Raw genomic sequence first — 16,123 nt, 5'->3', positions numbered from 1 at the left:
ACTTTCTACCACCTTTGGTGGACCTGCCCAAAGGTTAAAGCTTTCTGGGAAATGATCTATAATGAAATTAAGAAGGTCCTTAAGTGGACTTTTCCTAAGAAACCAGAGGCTTTCCTCTTGGGCATGGTGGGCCAAGTGGTGCCAAGGAAGGATAGGATTATCTTTATGTATGCCACTACAGCAGCAAGAATTCTACTGGCAAAGTATTGGAAGACGCAAGAACTACCTACTCTGGAAGAATGGCAAACAAAGGTGATTGACTTTATGGGACTGGCCGAGATGACGGGCAGAATCCGGGACCAGGGGAAAGAGACAGTGGAAGAGGACTGGAAGAAATTCAAAATATATCTTAAAAATAATTGCAAAATTGAGGAATGTTAAGATGTCAGGGGGTAAGAAGTAAAGAATTGCAGCAGTAAACAAAAAAACTTAAGAAGTTTTTATGAAAGGGAATTAAGACAATGGACCTAAGGGTTGCTAAAGAATTATTAAACAAGGATGCAGGGATGGGGAGGTATGGGGGAGTCAAAGAAAGAAGGGTATGAACTGATGAGCTTGAAGTTATACTGTTCTATACTGTTCTTATTATTTGTTTGGAAAATTAATAAAAATTATTATATAAAAAAAGAGATAAGATATTATATAAGATCAAATACAATAAATAAAACAAATACAATTTTTCTACAGCTATTCAGAATAAAAATAGCATTACAGTCAAGATCTATAAAGTTTTCATAATCCAGCATGAAATACATTAAACATTAGATCCTCTTGGGAGTTTTTCTTTAAAGTTTTTTTGTGGTGTCAAAAACAAGATAAAAGATAGCAGTGACTTACCACCAGAGCTGGCCTATTTTTGCATTAGATGATAAAAACGACCATAATATCCTTCAGGCTGTTGTGTGTGTGTGTATATGCAATTGCAGCTTCCTTAAACTACTTCAGATTACTCAATTGCCTATAATAGCTCATTTGGGCTGTTTATCATTTAGCTGATTGAAGCTTCTGTACTCGATGCAATGATCCTTTTCAAGTGTGAAGCACTCAGTATCACAAACAGAATCAGTGAAACATTTAGAAACAATTTGTCTATAGTTAAGAAAATACTTTATTCCTAGAGGCTCTGGTTTACGTAGGAGGAAAGGAGTTAAATTAAATTTATTATAAGAACAATAATGGCTGTTTATTCAAATCCCCGTCTCCCAGAGATAAAGGAGTGTGTCCTAAATAAATGAACTGGTTTCCCTCAGTGTTTTATAGTTGATACTATTTTAACTGTTCCTTCAATAAATAAAATACTGTGATAGAAAAATGTAAAAGCACAAAAGCGGATCATAATATTTGTTAAAAGCTTTATGAATCTAAGTTGTGAATCTAACTGCAAGTACAAGAAAAACAAGGAGCTGCAGTTAGGAAAAGGAGAGGTGTGGGTATGTCAGGAAAATGCATTTAGAAGCACAAGCAGATAACAGTGAAGTCATGCAGTCATGGTTGCTGGCTTCTTTATAATGTGTACATTATTATGCAAAGCAGTATGAATATTATTTGGTGTTCAGGGGGAGGCTGATCTTTACTATTTCTTTAAAACTGCAACTGTTAGATAAATATGTTGCATATCCTGTAATATGATGATTCTATAAAAGAAATATTCAAATCATTTTAAGTAAAAAAAACCCAGACTGGTAAGCAACATAAAGATGTTAAATTATAAAAACCATTCTGGGTTGCTGTCACTTATGTGACAAGCAAATTACAGCACCTAGTTTTGATTTCAAAAGGATAGCTAAATTTCCACATCTCTGGGTTTTGGAAAATGGATAACTGAACGGTGAGTGCATGGACAGAAGAAATTTCTCCCTCTGTTCTATATAGCAGAAGGAAATATACCAGATCCCTTTCTGAACCAGATTTAAGTAAAGCAAAATGCTTCCCAAAAGCAAAATGTGTATAAACTTTACAGCAGAAGTGTTGGTTTGATTGTGTACTGATTATGGTTTTTGAGTCTTGCATGTGAATGTTTGGTTCTAGGTAATCTTGGTTCTTAGGCTTTGTATACTGTAGTGGAACATTAAGCCACTGCAATTTTTGAGGTATGATTTTATGGTGTACACACGCACTTAAACTAATTAACTGGAATCTTAAAAATAGGCAAGGCTAACAATATAGCACAATTAAGATTGTGCAGACAGTTGTTAGGTTAGCAATTCTATTGGCTTTTAAGAGTTGCTTCCTTCACTAATCTATTTAATCACAGTACAGTGGTACCTCGGGTTACATATGCTTCAGGTTACATACGCTTCAGGTTACAGACTCCGCTGACCCAGAAATATTACCTCGGGTTAAGAACTTTGCTTCAGGATGTGAACAGAAATCTTGCAGCGGTGGCACAGCGGCAGCAGGAGGCCCCATTAGCTAAAGCGGTGCTTCAGGTTAAGAACAGTTTCAGGTTAAGAACAGACCTCCAGAACGAATTAAATACTTAACCTGAGGTACCACTGTAATACATTATACATATGTCTATTTGATGGCCAGATGCATGTTAGCCAGAAAATGTGATTTAGCATGCTTATATATGACTTGTAAATTGATATATATATAAATAGGGTGTGTGTGTGTGTGGGTGTGGGTGTGGGTGTGGGTGTGGGTGTGGGTGTGGGTGTGTGTGAATGTGAATGTGAATGTGAATGAATTCACTGCTACTTTCTTCCTCTGTGATTTTTATGCCACAGAAGATTTGTTCCCTTTGTCCTGCATTAGTTCCTCTGCTCTCACTCTTGATATCTTTATCCTATGTTGATAATCTTCACTTATCACAATTAGGCATGTGATCCAACAGTCCTTCGTAATTTCATCCTTGAGTTATTTGAGACCTCTCACTCAGGTGGATGACATTTTGCTCCCAGGACCTACAGCTACATTACCCTGTGTCATTAATGTCAATGTACACTGTGACTGTTGACCCCACCCCAGCACTATCTACTAGGCTGTCTAGATGAGGGGCAACACTTGCAAGCATCATAGGTAAAGGTAGAGGGATCCCTGACCATTAGGTCCAGTCGTGACCGACTCTGGGGTTGCGACGCTCATCTCGCTTTATTGGCCAAGGGAGCCGGCATACAGCTTCCGGGTCATGTGGCCAGCATGACTAAGCCGCTTCTGGAAAACCAGAGAACCAAAACAGTACACAGAAACGCTGTTTACCTTCCCACTGGAGTGGTACCTATTTATCTCCTTGCACTTTGACGTGCTTTCGAACTGCTAGGTTGGGAGCTAGGCAGGAAATTCACCTCTACGCACATTGGAGCTGTCATCCTATGAGTGGGATACAGCTCTAACATCCCTGAAGACCTCATCCACAAACCTCTCTTCCTCTCTCAGGTTTTCAGCCACCTTGGCTTCAAGGAAATGAAATTGTTTGTGGAGATCCAAGAGCTCATTGAACTGAAGACACAACCACAAGTTCTGTCGGGCAGCCAGATAGTTGTACATGTGACAGATTGCGCAAAACACTGGAAAGCTCCCATGTGTCGTCTGACTTTCTGTCTGCGTAACTGTTTTTGTAGTTTATTGAGTTACTTTATTAGAAGCTTGGGTTTTGTTTAGATCAAGGAAAGGAGGAGCAGAGCAGTGTACCCTGGACTTCTTGCCCTGATTCCAAACTCATTTGGCTGTTTAACTTGCCTTGACACTTGTTAGCTGGGGCAGAAACATTTCATAAGCTGGTGCTGTCTGTTTCTAGTCTTCCCATGGCTTTGCGAGAAGAGGTGAGGAGAGAGAGCATGCAAACCTGAGACTCACAAAAGCTTGTTCCCGTAATTATAAACTATGGTATAACATATATCCAAACATAGCCAGTGAGTGCTAGACATTAAATAATAGTGGGAGCACTGCTGTAAACTGAAAATCATTATATTTTACTTTGCAACTGCTGTCAAATGCAGTCACGACTTCTCCTGCCAGTAGAATTTTATCTCAAATAATGTTACAGTATAATCCTGATTGTGATTGACAATCTGTTACTCTCTTGAATAGCAAAGTTCTGGTGGCTGGTTTCTTTACTACTTGGTAGGGACTCTTTTTTCTACATGTATACATGCATTCCTACTAGTAAGGTCGCCACCATCCCATCTTCACCCAGATTCATTTAATTAATGTGAATTTCCTAGAATAGCTTATTTGAGTAAATTAGTTTTCATGTGCTCCCCCTGCCTTTCTTCAGATGGCTCTTTGGGTTAAGTAAGGCTGCAATCCTAAACACATTTACTAGACTCCAGAGGGTAAGTCTCATTGAATTTAGAGGAAATTATTTTTCTGTTAACACACCCTGTAAGTAAGGAATGATCTGTCAACAACTAAATAATAAGCAGTGCTTCGCTGAATGCTGTCTTCATCATGTTTTTGCAACCAGAATGTTCCTCCGGATCTCTCCATCTGCACTTTTGTGCTGGAACAGTCCTTGTCCGTGCGAGCCCTCCAGGAAATGCTTGCCAACACAGAGGAGAAAGCAGAAGGGGTGAGCAGCAATGTCTCCGCCTTTTAATTAATTAATTTGTAATTGCTTTTGGATTCTATTAAGTGTCTTGTTATCCTTGATGTTTTTTATTAACACCTATTACACTCCTTATTTTATTGAAGAAAACTTGAATGACCAAAAGCCATGGAAAACTTAAAACCAAATATGAAAATGTTTTCCCCCAGCTGTCATTATCCTTGCAAACCAGAAACAAATGTATGAATATTTTGTTTTCATAATACTTTCCACATGACCATTACAAAATATGGAGTATATATCAGTCTTGGATATACTTACATAATTTGAGTGCTTTATGCCTAGTTTTAATCATGTATTTATCGGTTTCTAATGAATATTGATCTTTAGTCTTCTCATTTTGTATTTTATATCTGTTATATAATCAATATGGTGTTTGTGTCTAGAAGTATATATAACTTTTTTTTAAATAAATACACATTAGTTAGTGTTTTATACAAAATATAGTCTGATTTTCCTGTACCGCATAATGATGGTTTTAAACTACATTTTAAATGATGTTTTACATATATTCTTTCACAATAATAAAGCTAGCTTGTGCTTGATAGATTTCTGCTTTTGCCTTTCTTCCTTTCTATTTCATCTTCGGTTTCAAGAAGAAATAACCTGCTTCTGCAACAAGAATTGCATCATTCAAACTTACCCTCTTGTACAGATGTCTGATTAATTTCTGCAGTTCAGTTCTTGCAGTGTCACAACTACCTTGAATCCCTGGTAACATTGTTTAGGAGTCCCCAATAAATAAATAAGCACTTTATTGAACCTGGCTATAAAGGAAAACCAATTAGGAGATGCTAATAATAAATAATAATAATAAATTTTATTTATATCCTGCCCTCCCCAGCCAAAGCTGGGCTCAGGGCGGCTAACAACAATCAAAATAATCCAACGATTCTAAAAACATTTCATTATAAAAATTAATTAAAATCAAATTGATGGCAACCATTAAGCAAAATTCTGTGCAGATTGCCAGAGGAGGGGGGTCAGGCTGTGCCCTGACCAAAGGCCTGGTGGAACAGCTCTGTCTTGCAGGCCCTGCGGAAAGATGTCAAGTCCCGCAGGGCCCTAGTCTCTTGTGACAGAGCATTCCACCAGATTGGAGCCACGGCTGAGAAGGCCCTGGCTCTAGTTGAGGCCAGCCTAACCTCTCTGTGGCCTGGGATCTTCAAGATGTTTTTATTTGTAGACCGTAAGTTCCTCTGTGGGACAAACCAGGAGAGGCGGTCCCGTAGATTAAAAGCAGTAGGAAGGAAATACAGTGGTACCTCGGGTTACAGATGCTTCAGGTTACAGATTCTGCTAACCCAGAAATATTACCTTGGGTTAAGAACTTTGCTTCAGGATGAGAACAGAAATCGTGCAGCGGCAGCAGGATTGGTTAGATCCTTTATAAATAAAATCTAACTTGTTGTCAATGTTCCTTACTTGCCTTGAAATCAATTAAATGAAACTGTGTGGGCAAAGCTTTGGTGAACAGCTGACCCAAAGCTTCACAATCAGCTATGGGTCTTGTGGAGCTCTGTGTCATGGGGATTTCGAAGCTGCTCTAGCTTCCTAACTAATCTGATATTTACCTTGAGCTGTCCAGGGTGCTCCTTTTTTTGCCCGAATTTGCCTTATCTTAGTGGTGGAGAACCACAGTTCTGGGGTGCAAATGCTGTCGATCTGACCCTTGGGACTTTACTCAGGTCATACTTGCTCCAATACCTTCTTCACATACCCCTTGAGTGTTTTTGCTTGGCTAGAATGTGCCGTTGGACCCTAATAATGCTTCTTGTTTGCCTGAATGGAAGAGAGAGAGAGGTGTGTGTATGTACAAAACCAGCTTACAAGACAAAGGTAAACGGATGTGCTTGATATGAACTGTGCTAGCCTGGAATCTTCTTGTAGTTATTTGAAGAAGGATGCTTATATATTTGAGGGTCCTGTTTTGAATGCTTCTCCCTCCCACTACCAATAGGAGTGCCCAGCTTTTAGGACTGCACATGGCAAACTTCAGTGATATCCCTAATTATAATAACTCAGTATCTGTTAAAACCGATCTAAAAGCTGGATTGAGAACAATGATCACAAATGCCTCAATAAAATAAAATAAAATAAAATAAAATAAAATCCCTCCAGGAAAATTAACAAAAGTATGAAAGAGCTAAGATTCTGATGCTTGGAGGACTTCATGGTGAAAGTCAGAGAACTGAGCTGAAAGGATGAGAATATGTGTCTAGTTTCACTAGGCACTTTGCTATGGGGCTAATTAAATATGACCTCCCCACATTGCTATCCCATTTGCAGGCAGCACATGTTTAGGGGAGGGGATTCAAATATTTCAGGAAGATTTTGTTATTTTACCATTGGTGGCTTATTTGTTCATTGTTGTTGTTTTTTTAAAGAAAAAATATACTGTAATTGCAAATTTTGAGATGCAGTTATAGAAAAGCAAGTTGTCAGTTTGTTTTTACTATGATGTCCTGGTTACTACAGTTTCTTGGGTGTCTTTGTGTAGCATGCTAAGAGCTCATCCCTGTGTTCTAATACTAATTGCGATAAAAGATGGATTTCCTCAGCTGCAGCAGAAGCAAATGGGCATGTTACCTCTTTAAAGTCCTGCGCTTGATCTGTCTCACGTGAACTACCACATGACAGCAACTGCATCATCTCATCTTTCTTTAAACTAATATTTTGGAGTCTAAACAGTTTCTGTTTAATATCTTATAACCAAAATGTAATCAGAAAAGATTTGTATGATGGATTGGCCATAAACCCTGTCATACTTAATTATATAAATCTGTTCTACTGTGATTTGTACCAGAATCTTGTGCTTAGCATGTTGCTTGTATATCCAACTGTCTGGCCTTATTTAGATCAAAGCTGACATAAAGTACTAAAATACACTGCACAAATCTGTAGAAGCATTCTTTCAGTTAATATAAAGGATAAAATGCAAATGGCTTATGTGCACAATCCATGAAGACACTTTCCTTTTCAAATCTATCATAAAGAATACTATTAATTAGAGTGAGCAAGAAACCATGTCCTTGTCCAATTTCCTGCTGGAAGCTTTGTCTCCTCTTCACCCACCCCATTTTTAGGGTTTATTAGTACACTGAGTATTGTCCCTTGTCTTGTTTCCTCAATCCCCACCTGTAAGAAGTGCCACTATCCTGTAAGAAGTGCCAGTTTTTCAGGAGAGGAAGAGTTATAATGGAAGGAACTGAATGAAGGAAATAATATATGATACTTAAAGTTTTGGAAAATAAGCTGTAGGGTAACAAGAACTTTTTCTGTGCCTCATATGTGGGATATGATGCTGAAAAAGTATGTGCAGCTTTCTGAGTTCTTAGGATAAAGCAATTTTGTAAGCAAAATATAGGCTCTATCTTAATATGGCTGGATCTGAACTTTGATTATAAATGGAAAGATAAATTGCATGCCTCTATTACAGAAAATAAAACCTCAGGCTATGTAAACAGATCTACATCTTTCAGTTGCAATATAAAATTTGCTGGCAGAGTTGGTTTTACACCTGAGATTGCATCTGTAATAGCTCATAGGAAATGAATAAAAAAAGGGAAAATATATAAGCCTGATATGTATACACATGAAATATTTACTCTAGGGGGAAAAATCAAGTTCTGTGAAGTACAGTTTTGTTGTTGCCATTATTGTGCCATGAAGTTTCTTAATGGGGAAGGGGTGACACCTGTATCCAAGCGTCCTTGGAAAAGGCAGGTACACCCTGCCCCCTGTGTAGCTATCATCCCAGCAGTGTTATGGACTATGGGAAGACTATTTTAGGATGCAGCTTCTAGGGCATATGCACTGCTCGGATCTGGAATGCTACTTTTTTGTGCCTCCTTGTCAAAATTAAACTGCTGTGAAAGTGTACTGAACATTACCTGTTGGAGGCTAGAGCAGCCCTTTGAGAGCAAGATTACTACACAAGCCATGCAAAAATGTTTGCAAAGCCAAAATATAATTGTTCTATCAGGGCAGTTTAGATAGATGTCCTGATTATTGCATTGAACCTTGAGGCATTTGTATATCGTGGCATCTGAGAGGAATATGCCCTTTAACTGTAATGATACAGTGCTTGTCTGAATAAAGAATTGAGGGATGTGTGTAGAAACCTTTTGACTTTTGCATGGCTGGAATGTAGCCTACTGTTGCTCTGTGCACATTTGCCTCTGGCCCTGCCCACCACTGATAATGCAGCCCCCTTATAAGGGAATGCAGACCTCAGGTTGAAAAATATCACTGCTCCTGCCAAAACTACATTCAGAGTCTCATTTCTGTGTGGATTTCCTTTGGCCTCTTGAATGCAGACTTTATTGTGAGAAGAAAAATTGGGCGCATGTGTGGGTGAAAGTACTTTAAGTACCGCTAATTTTTTTAAAATAGGAATTTTGAGTTCAGTTTATTGTGTACAGTTTAGAAGATGTTTCTTACTGCTGAAACAGATTTGCAGAACTGCAATGGAGTGACAGCTAATGAATGCAACTAATAATGAAGTCTGAACCCTAAGTGGATCCAACTTTTGCAGAAAGAGTTCTAACTAAAACTTAACAACAACAACAACAACAACAACAACAACAACAACAACGCAACAAGACACAGCCTGGACTGATACTATGTTTATACTGTGTTACCAATTACTGACCAAATCAGTCTGCTTAGTGATGATACTGATGCAAAAATGTTTGCTTAATGTTTTGCTGGATTTTTATTGAATTTTGAAATCATGTCCTGACTTTTTTGCTTGTGATTTTTTGCTTGTGATTTGTAGGAAGCGCTTAGAGATTTTGTTATATTAATCAGCATGTAAATTATTAAAAGAATGAAAAACAACATGCATTTAATTTCAGTACAAATAACATATGGCTACTGGGCAGGATTAAACTGTGAGTGGAAGGACTTCTGCTTCTGCACTGGGGCTTTGCCACCTTTCTGGCTCCCAATGTGCCTTTGGAGGGATTGGGAGAACCCTCCGGAACAGAGTGTGGAGGAGGAAGGGTGATCATCCTGCTTGGCATGTCAAAATATTTGCCCTGACAGAATGATCATCTCAGTGCAACGTTTAATTCCCCCCACAAGCATTTGTGAGAAATGGGTTTGGAAACCATGCCCTTGTGATAACCATTCTTATTAACGGTATTTCTATCAAAATGTGAGTGCTAAATTGCAAAATACCATATTTAGTAAGGAACTCATTTTTGTTTTGTTTTTTCTCCCTACAGCTAGTTGATGTGGAAAAATGGGTATGTGCTTGACTCTCTTGACCCAAAATAATCCTTTGTCTATCACAGAGTCTAAATTGTCTGTTTTTTGTATTCTGTCTGTACCACAACACTAATTTGCTTAGCTCAAAACAATTTTTTTAAAAACTTCTTTAATAATGATAGCTGGGACTGTTGAGTTCTTGAAATAGTTCCCCAACTTCTTAAAATACGACTAATAAAATACATTCTAATTCATCCTTGTTTAGTAAAATTTTTTTTTAAAGGGATTCTTCCTTGTAGTTTTGAGCCTTGCAATTTCATCCTGTAAATGTATGTCCTTTAAATCTGTCATTATTTGTGACATTTGTCTGAACACATCTTAAGTGAATAATGCATGTGAATACCATAATGTTTCCTCTGTGTTTATAACTGATGTATTGTTTTATTTATAAAATAGTGTGTATTAAGCCTTTCAAGGTAATGAACAGATGTCAGAGAATTTATAGAAAACAAATCACTACATATATCTTGCCCAATCTCATTTTATTCTTCTAATTCTGAATTAAATCTGTGCATTGATATGTAATGAATTTCTGCGAGCTATTGGGATTGGAAACCTTTGACAATATGTCTTCCATTTGTGTGTGTTAATATCGCATTTGTATGTAGAAATCTAGGCATGCAAGTAATGTATTTTCTGTGTATAGAATCTCTTGAGCATGTCTAAGTTTATTTTATATAGTGAGATGTTGGCACTGAAAGTCTATTTGCATTATTCCAGAGGTATCTACTTTTGAAAAGTCTATGTTTGCATGTCTACGTGATTCTAATTTTTATTTGCTAATTGTGCAGATTGCTGTGTCTTTAGTTTCTTCCCTCAAATTACTTTCATTGTCTTCTCTATAATGAGTTATAAACCCATATTTTAAAAAATAAATGCATTAGTATAATAATGATTTTACAAGAATTCAAGAAAGAACTATACTATATTTCTCACATTTCAGCACCTTAGCTGTGGCTTTGCCAGCCATATGGTAAAAATGTTCCCCCAAATATTTGTATCCCTTTTCAGAAACTTGAGTAACTAAAAATTAAACTGTCCTAAATCATGGACTAGCAAAATAAGGATCACACTGTAATCCAACCCAGAAAACTTGTTTACTACACAGTGTAAATTAGGTAGCAGAAGTATCGGGCTCTTATATACCCAATTGAATTCCTTTTCATTTAGAAACCTAGGGTTGTATCCAGTGCTAGGCCTAATAAAAATAGACCCGCTGATGATAATAAACATGACTAACTTGGGTTCATCAGTTTAAATGTGTCTGCTCTCAATGAGACTAAGTTAGACAGAACCCTAATACTTCTTAATGGTATTAATTTCTCTTTGGAAAAGAACTATATTCTGATTTCTAATATTATTGTATTTTATGACTATTGTGTACATTAATTCAGTGAATATTAAATTAACAAAATGATGGGTACTTCTTTGAAATGTTTCCAAATGCTTGAGATTTGAGATTTGAGCAGTCTACAATTATATTGTTCAACAATATTGAAATGATACTGTTTTCTAGATACCGTACTGTAAACATATAGAATTAAAACAACAAATTACATACTGTCTCTGCACCCTCTTGCCCCTAACATTTCTCATTTCATATTTGTATCTAATTTAGGATGACTGCCCTTAATAATCTTGCTAAAACTTTAGCACTGGCAGGTCCAAATGAGAGAGTGCCAAGTGTAGAGCAAAATACATATGCAGGTCTCCCAACCAGTGTTTTGTGCTGTTTACGTCTCGTCTGGTTATCAAGGGAGCAAGCAGTGTAACAAATCAGTGCCTTCTGCCAGCTGTAGCATCCATAACATAAGGTGGCCAAATGTATTGTTAGGCTTTACTACAGAATGGTGGGAGATGTTAAACATACGGAAGCATCTACATAAGCCGTATTCTATATTTTTCTGGAGTTGTTACTGAGCATGTGATTCTTTGACTAGTTTAATGGATTTTCCAGGTTCCTTCATTTTGTTCCTGGAGCAGGCCTTGTGTTGATGTATGTAGGTGTCATTTAGTTTAGTTCACCTGTGACAGAACTGGCTGGGGGAGTGGAGAAAAAACAGATTCTTTTCCTTGTGGCAGGTCCAATTGCAGTTGTGTCAAACTTTATGCTGCAATTAGTTCAGGTCTGTTAGAAGTTCCTGAAGCATCATCTAGTAATTGCCTGCGGAATAAGTTCACATTGTTGCAGCCTGAGAATATGGACATGGCCTTTGTAGCAGTGAGGCTAATTTGTGTCCTTTAGATCTGTACTCTTCATGGCTGATAAAATCTAGGAGGACGAAGGGATTGACTAGATGGGTGCAGGGACAGGTTAATGCTTCACTACATAAGGAAGTTACACTAGCTGCCTTGAAAGAGATGCAGCCACTCTTAAATATGTCTTCCCTGGATCCAGAAATTTTTAGAAAATAACCGTCCAATCTCTGTTATTCCTTTTTTTGCACGAGGTAATCAAGACAATGGTAGCTAATCAGCTGCAGGTGTGCTGGAGGAAGCAGCCTATCTAGACTAAGGTTACCAGATGTCCCCGTTTCCCAGGGACAGTCCCCGGATTTACAGATCAATCCCCTGACAAAATCCATCCCCTTCAACTGAAGTTGAAAAGTGTCCCTGGATGCATAGAAAAAAATCTGGTAACCTTCATCTAGACTTGTTTCAGGCTAGGTGTTAGTAGTGAAAAAGCCCTGTTAACTTTGATCAAGGGAGAGAAACAGGCATAGTGTGACTTTGTTGGTTCTTCTTGAACTCCCAATGGCTTTTGACACCATACTGTGGTGTCCTTCTGGAACTCTGTGGGGTTGGAGTTGGAGGGGCTGTATTATGAAGACTTTACTCTTATCAGCAGAGTAATTACCAGAAAGTATTACTAGGAAAGTTTTATTTGGTCCTGTAGCTTTTGGGCTGTGGGGGTCCCACAAAAGTTCATTCTGTCTCCACCTCCCTCATTATTAACTTAAAGAAGGAATTTTAAAACATACCTGTTTGTCCAGGAACTTGATGGCTAAAAGATACTGTTCCAATCAATCTTGAAATTAAAAGTTATGTGCGTATGTGGTTGTTTTAAAATGTATTTTTTAATTATATTGCTTTTTCAGTTGATAGCTGCCCTGGACTCCTTAGGGAGTTCTAACTCCTTTGGGTTACAAATTTAATAAATAGTAAAAATAATTAAAAGCACTTGAACTAGAGATTTTTTTTATTTTTAAGAAACCTCTATGAATACTCAAAATGAAGGGGCCAAGTGTAAATCCTTTGGGAGGGAGTTCCACAGACTGTGGTTCACTACTGAAAAGGCCTTATGCCTAGTGCATGCCTAGCTCAGTCTAGCTATGAGAATCTGAATCTCAGGATGTCGGGTAGAGCCCCATGTTGGGTAAAATATTCCTGCACTGCAGTGGGTTGGACTAGATGGCCCTTGTGGTCACTTCCAACTCTGTGAATTTAACTGATTTTAAATGTGAGTCAGCAGGTAGGGCCTCTGATGCAGATATCAAGGCACAGGCAGGTTCATACAGGTGCAAGTTGTCCTTCAAATAACCATGCCCCCAAACAATTTAAAGACTTTAAAGGCCAAGACTGGCACTTTGAATTGGGTTTGGAAACACACTGGTAGCCAGTGCAGAATGCTTGCAATGTGCCTAGACTGCCTAGCCCCACAAGCACAGAACCTGCCACATTCCGTATCAGCTGAAGTTTCTGGGCCCCTTATAATGAATTAGCATAATTTACAGTATTTGGTGAACCCCTTCCCTCCTTATTTTAAGCATGTCACAATCTTTCATATACAAAAATAGTTATCGTATCCTCTCCCCAGGTGTATGGTTCAACAGAGTAAAGGTGCCTTATCAGATGGATGCCGTAGGCAGGACTTCAAAAGTTTATTATCAAGAACCTCTGGTCTAGTGGGAGGTTCATGCTCCCAATTTCCCAGTTGTCTTCCTACCTGAGGATACTGGCAAGTGCTTGGAACCTATCCTAGTTAAGGAAAAGGTGTGAGTCAGCTTTGATGTCCTGCCTGCAGGACTCAGCTGAGTTTGCGCCATCTGCTGGATCATGCCCTGTGGAAAGGATAGATCCAAACCTCACGGGTAAGTGTACGTTTTTATCTGTGTTATTTTGTTGGCATCAGAAGTATTAGATAAGCAACAAAATAATTTTGATGGGCACCTCTTTCATTTTATGATTATATCCCATTGATCATAGGAAGCAATTTGGCAGGCCATTGAGTGTCACGGTCATTACATTACCAATGAATTATAAAAGAAAATAGGTTCACTGACTTGTGTTTGCTGTTTGGTGGCAGCCATGAGCACCGAGGAATATTTACAAACCTTCTGAAATATTCACTGGTTCCTATGATAACTCACAGAAATCAGTTACAGATTTTTTGCAAATAATTTAGAATATTTTACATGTTCTGATACAGTGATATTTAAAATCTAGATGAAAAAATAGATTTTTCAGGATACACACAACTCCACTGGAGAGCTGCATGTGTGCACTGATACAAATTTTTGGAATTATTGTGCATGAGTTATTAGTGATTCGTTTTAAAATCTCCTTACTTTTGTTTTTGCATATTTATGATCTGTTCAGACCAATTACTAGTGTTCTGGATCACCGCATTTTTGTGCATTTGTCTTTCCATGATATTAATCATTGTATGTATGTGTGATTTTAATATCTTTGATACTGTGGAAGACATTCCTGTCCAGCTAAATTTGAAAAGTCATTATTTTTTCCCCTAGTACTCAGTATAGTGCTAGAAATGCAACTTTCCAAAGTTGTTTTTATAATGAGAAAAAAATAACCTATTGTAAAAGTGCTGATGAGCAATAATATTTAATGTTTTTCCTCTTTTTCCTCTTCGTCATGGTACTCCAGAAATTTATGATGAAGGTAAGCTTGAAAACTGTTGTTTAATTAATTTATCTCTTCTCGACCAAGAACAGTTCAGGAGAGATACAAAACTCTGTATCACAGTAAAAGTCAATTAAATAGTCAATTAAAAAAAATATCTTAACCAGACAGTTGTAAAAAGCCAATTGGTTAAATAGCCTTTCTATAACATACTGAACATCTGGCATTCACAAACAAGGAAATTTGTAAGAAGATTTATACTGCTCTCCCTGGCCAAACATGGTTATATAGTGGCTAAGGATCAGATTTAATAATTATTCATATTATGGTAAAATTATGAAATTTGGCTCAAATACATGGAATCTGGCTATAATGTCTGTAAAATTCTGTAATGCATTTGAGGTACTAAAATGTACCAAATGCCACTGGGTACTTTACAGAAGTTTTCGGGATTTTTTTCTGTCCCTCAACTTTGTCATAACTTTCCTCATTCTGTTGTTAAGCTTCTGTATTCATGCCTTTTAGTGGTTTATTTTTTTCACCAAAAAATCTGATGGTTTGCCTTTTCAATATGCGGTAAACTATATAAGTTTTCTAGTTTTTAACAGGGTTTATTAAACTGCTATCCGTTACTGTGTTGTGTGAGATGTTGATTGGATCTTGGAGGATTAACTTCATTTTTGCTACGTCTGAGATGATTGCCTGGAGTGCTCTTTTCTAAATCCCATCCAGCTATTAGAAGTGCAGTGTTGTCAGCTAAGTTTATTTGTTTAATGTTTAATCATTATTTGTTTAATGCTTTTATTTTGCTGTATAAGCAGCATTATTATTATTATTATTTGTATAATGTCCTTAAAATCATTGCACTTCCAACAGTCAGTTTGCGTAGGTTTGAGACAGGGCATTTTTGGGACTCAGCTATACAGCTGCAAATAAAACATTTTAAGTGTGTTTTAAGTGCAATATACAAGGTGACACTAGATGGCAATGGTGAGCCTTATGGAAAATTCAATGTATTTTTAAAAAGGCTTTTAAAACAAAGCATTTTCAGAAGAGTTTTTATATGTGTCTAGATTCCACCTTGGTGGCAATTCAGCACATATCTAGCAGTAGCTGACAGTGTGGTGGGGCTGTGCTGTTCACCAGACCCCTCTGGCTGTGTTCTGCTGTGTACTGAGAGTAAGGGGTGAGGCAGTGGTGAGGCCAGCTCAGTGCCAGCATTCTGGTGGAGCCAATTTGGCACTTAAGCTGGCACATTTGCACTGCTGGTGTTTTGCCCAGTATGCAGCAGTGATGCAGCCAGAGGGAGTGTTCTGTTTGCGACTGGTTTCTAAGATGAAGATTAATTTGTAGCCAATATACAATTTAGGCAAATTAAATACAAATGTATTCAAAATCTGCATGTTCCCTGTGATGCTACTTCTGGAAGTGAATACC

The 16,123-nt window shown here is 37.7% G+C and overlaps 1 protein-coding gene across 15 annotated transcripts in view; it reads left to right on the top strand.

Moving 5' to 3' along the window:
* The window catches only part of RYR2 (ryanodine receptor 2), a 246,863-nt gene that overhangs the window by 46,856 nt on the left and 183,884 nt on the right, over window positions 1-16,123 (top strand). For 9 of the 15 annotated variants that reach the window (XM_079969395.1, XM_079969391.1, XM_079969402.1 and 6 more), the window contains exons 3-5: window positions 4,409-4,513; window positions 9,781-9,801; window positions 14,711-14,725. In XM_079969395.1, the coding sequence (XP_079825521.1) occupies window positions 4,409-4,513; window positions 9,781-9,801; window positions 14,711-14,725 (141 nt within the window). The remainder of the gene's footprint in view (window positions 1-4,408; window positions 4,514-9,780; window positions 9,802-14,710; window positions 14,726-16,123) is intronic. The other 6 variants (XM_079969392.1, XM_079969401.1, XM_079969397.1 and 3 more) reach the window with 2 other exon arrangements.

The sequence above is a fragment of the Podarcis cretensis genome (genome assembly GCF_951804945.1).
Source record: "Podarcis cretensis genome assembly, chromosome: 3".
Lineage (NCBI taxonomy): Eukaryota > Metazoa > Chordata > Lepidosauria > Squamata > Lacertidae > Podarcis > Podarcis cretensis.
Note: the sequence above shows the minus strand (reverse complement) of the source record. Positions and strands in the feature narration are given on the sequence as shown.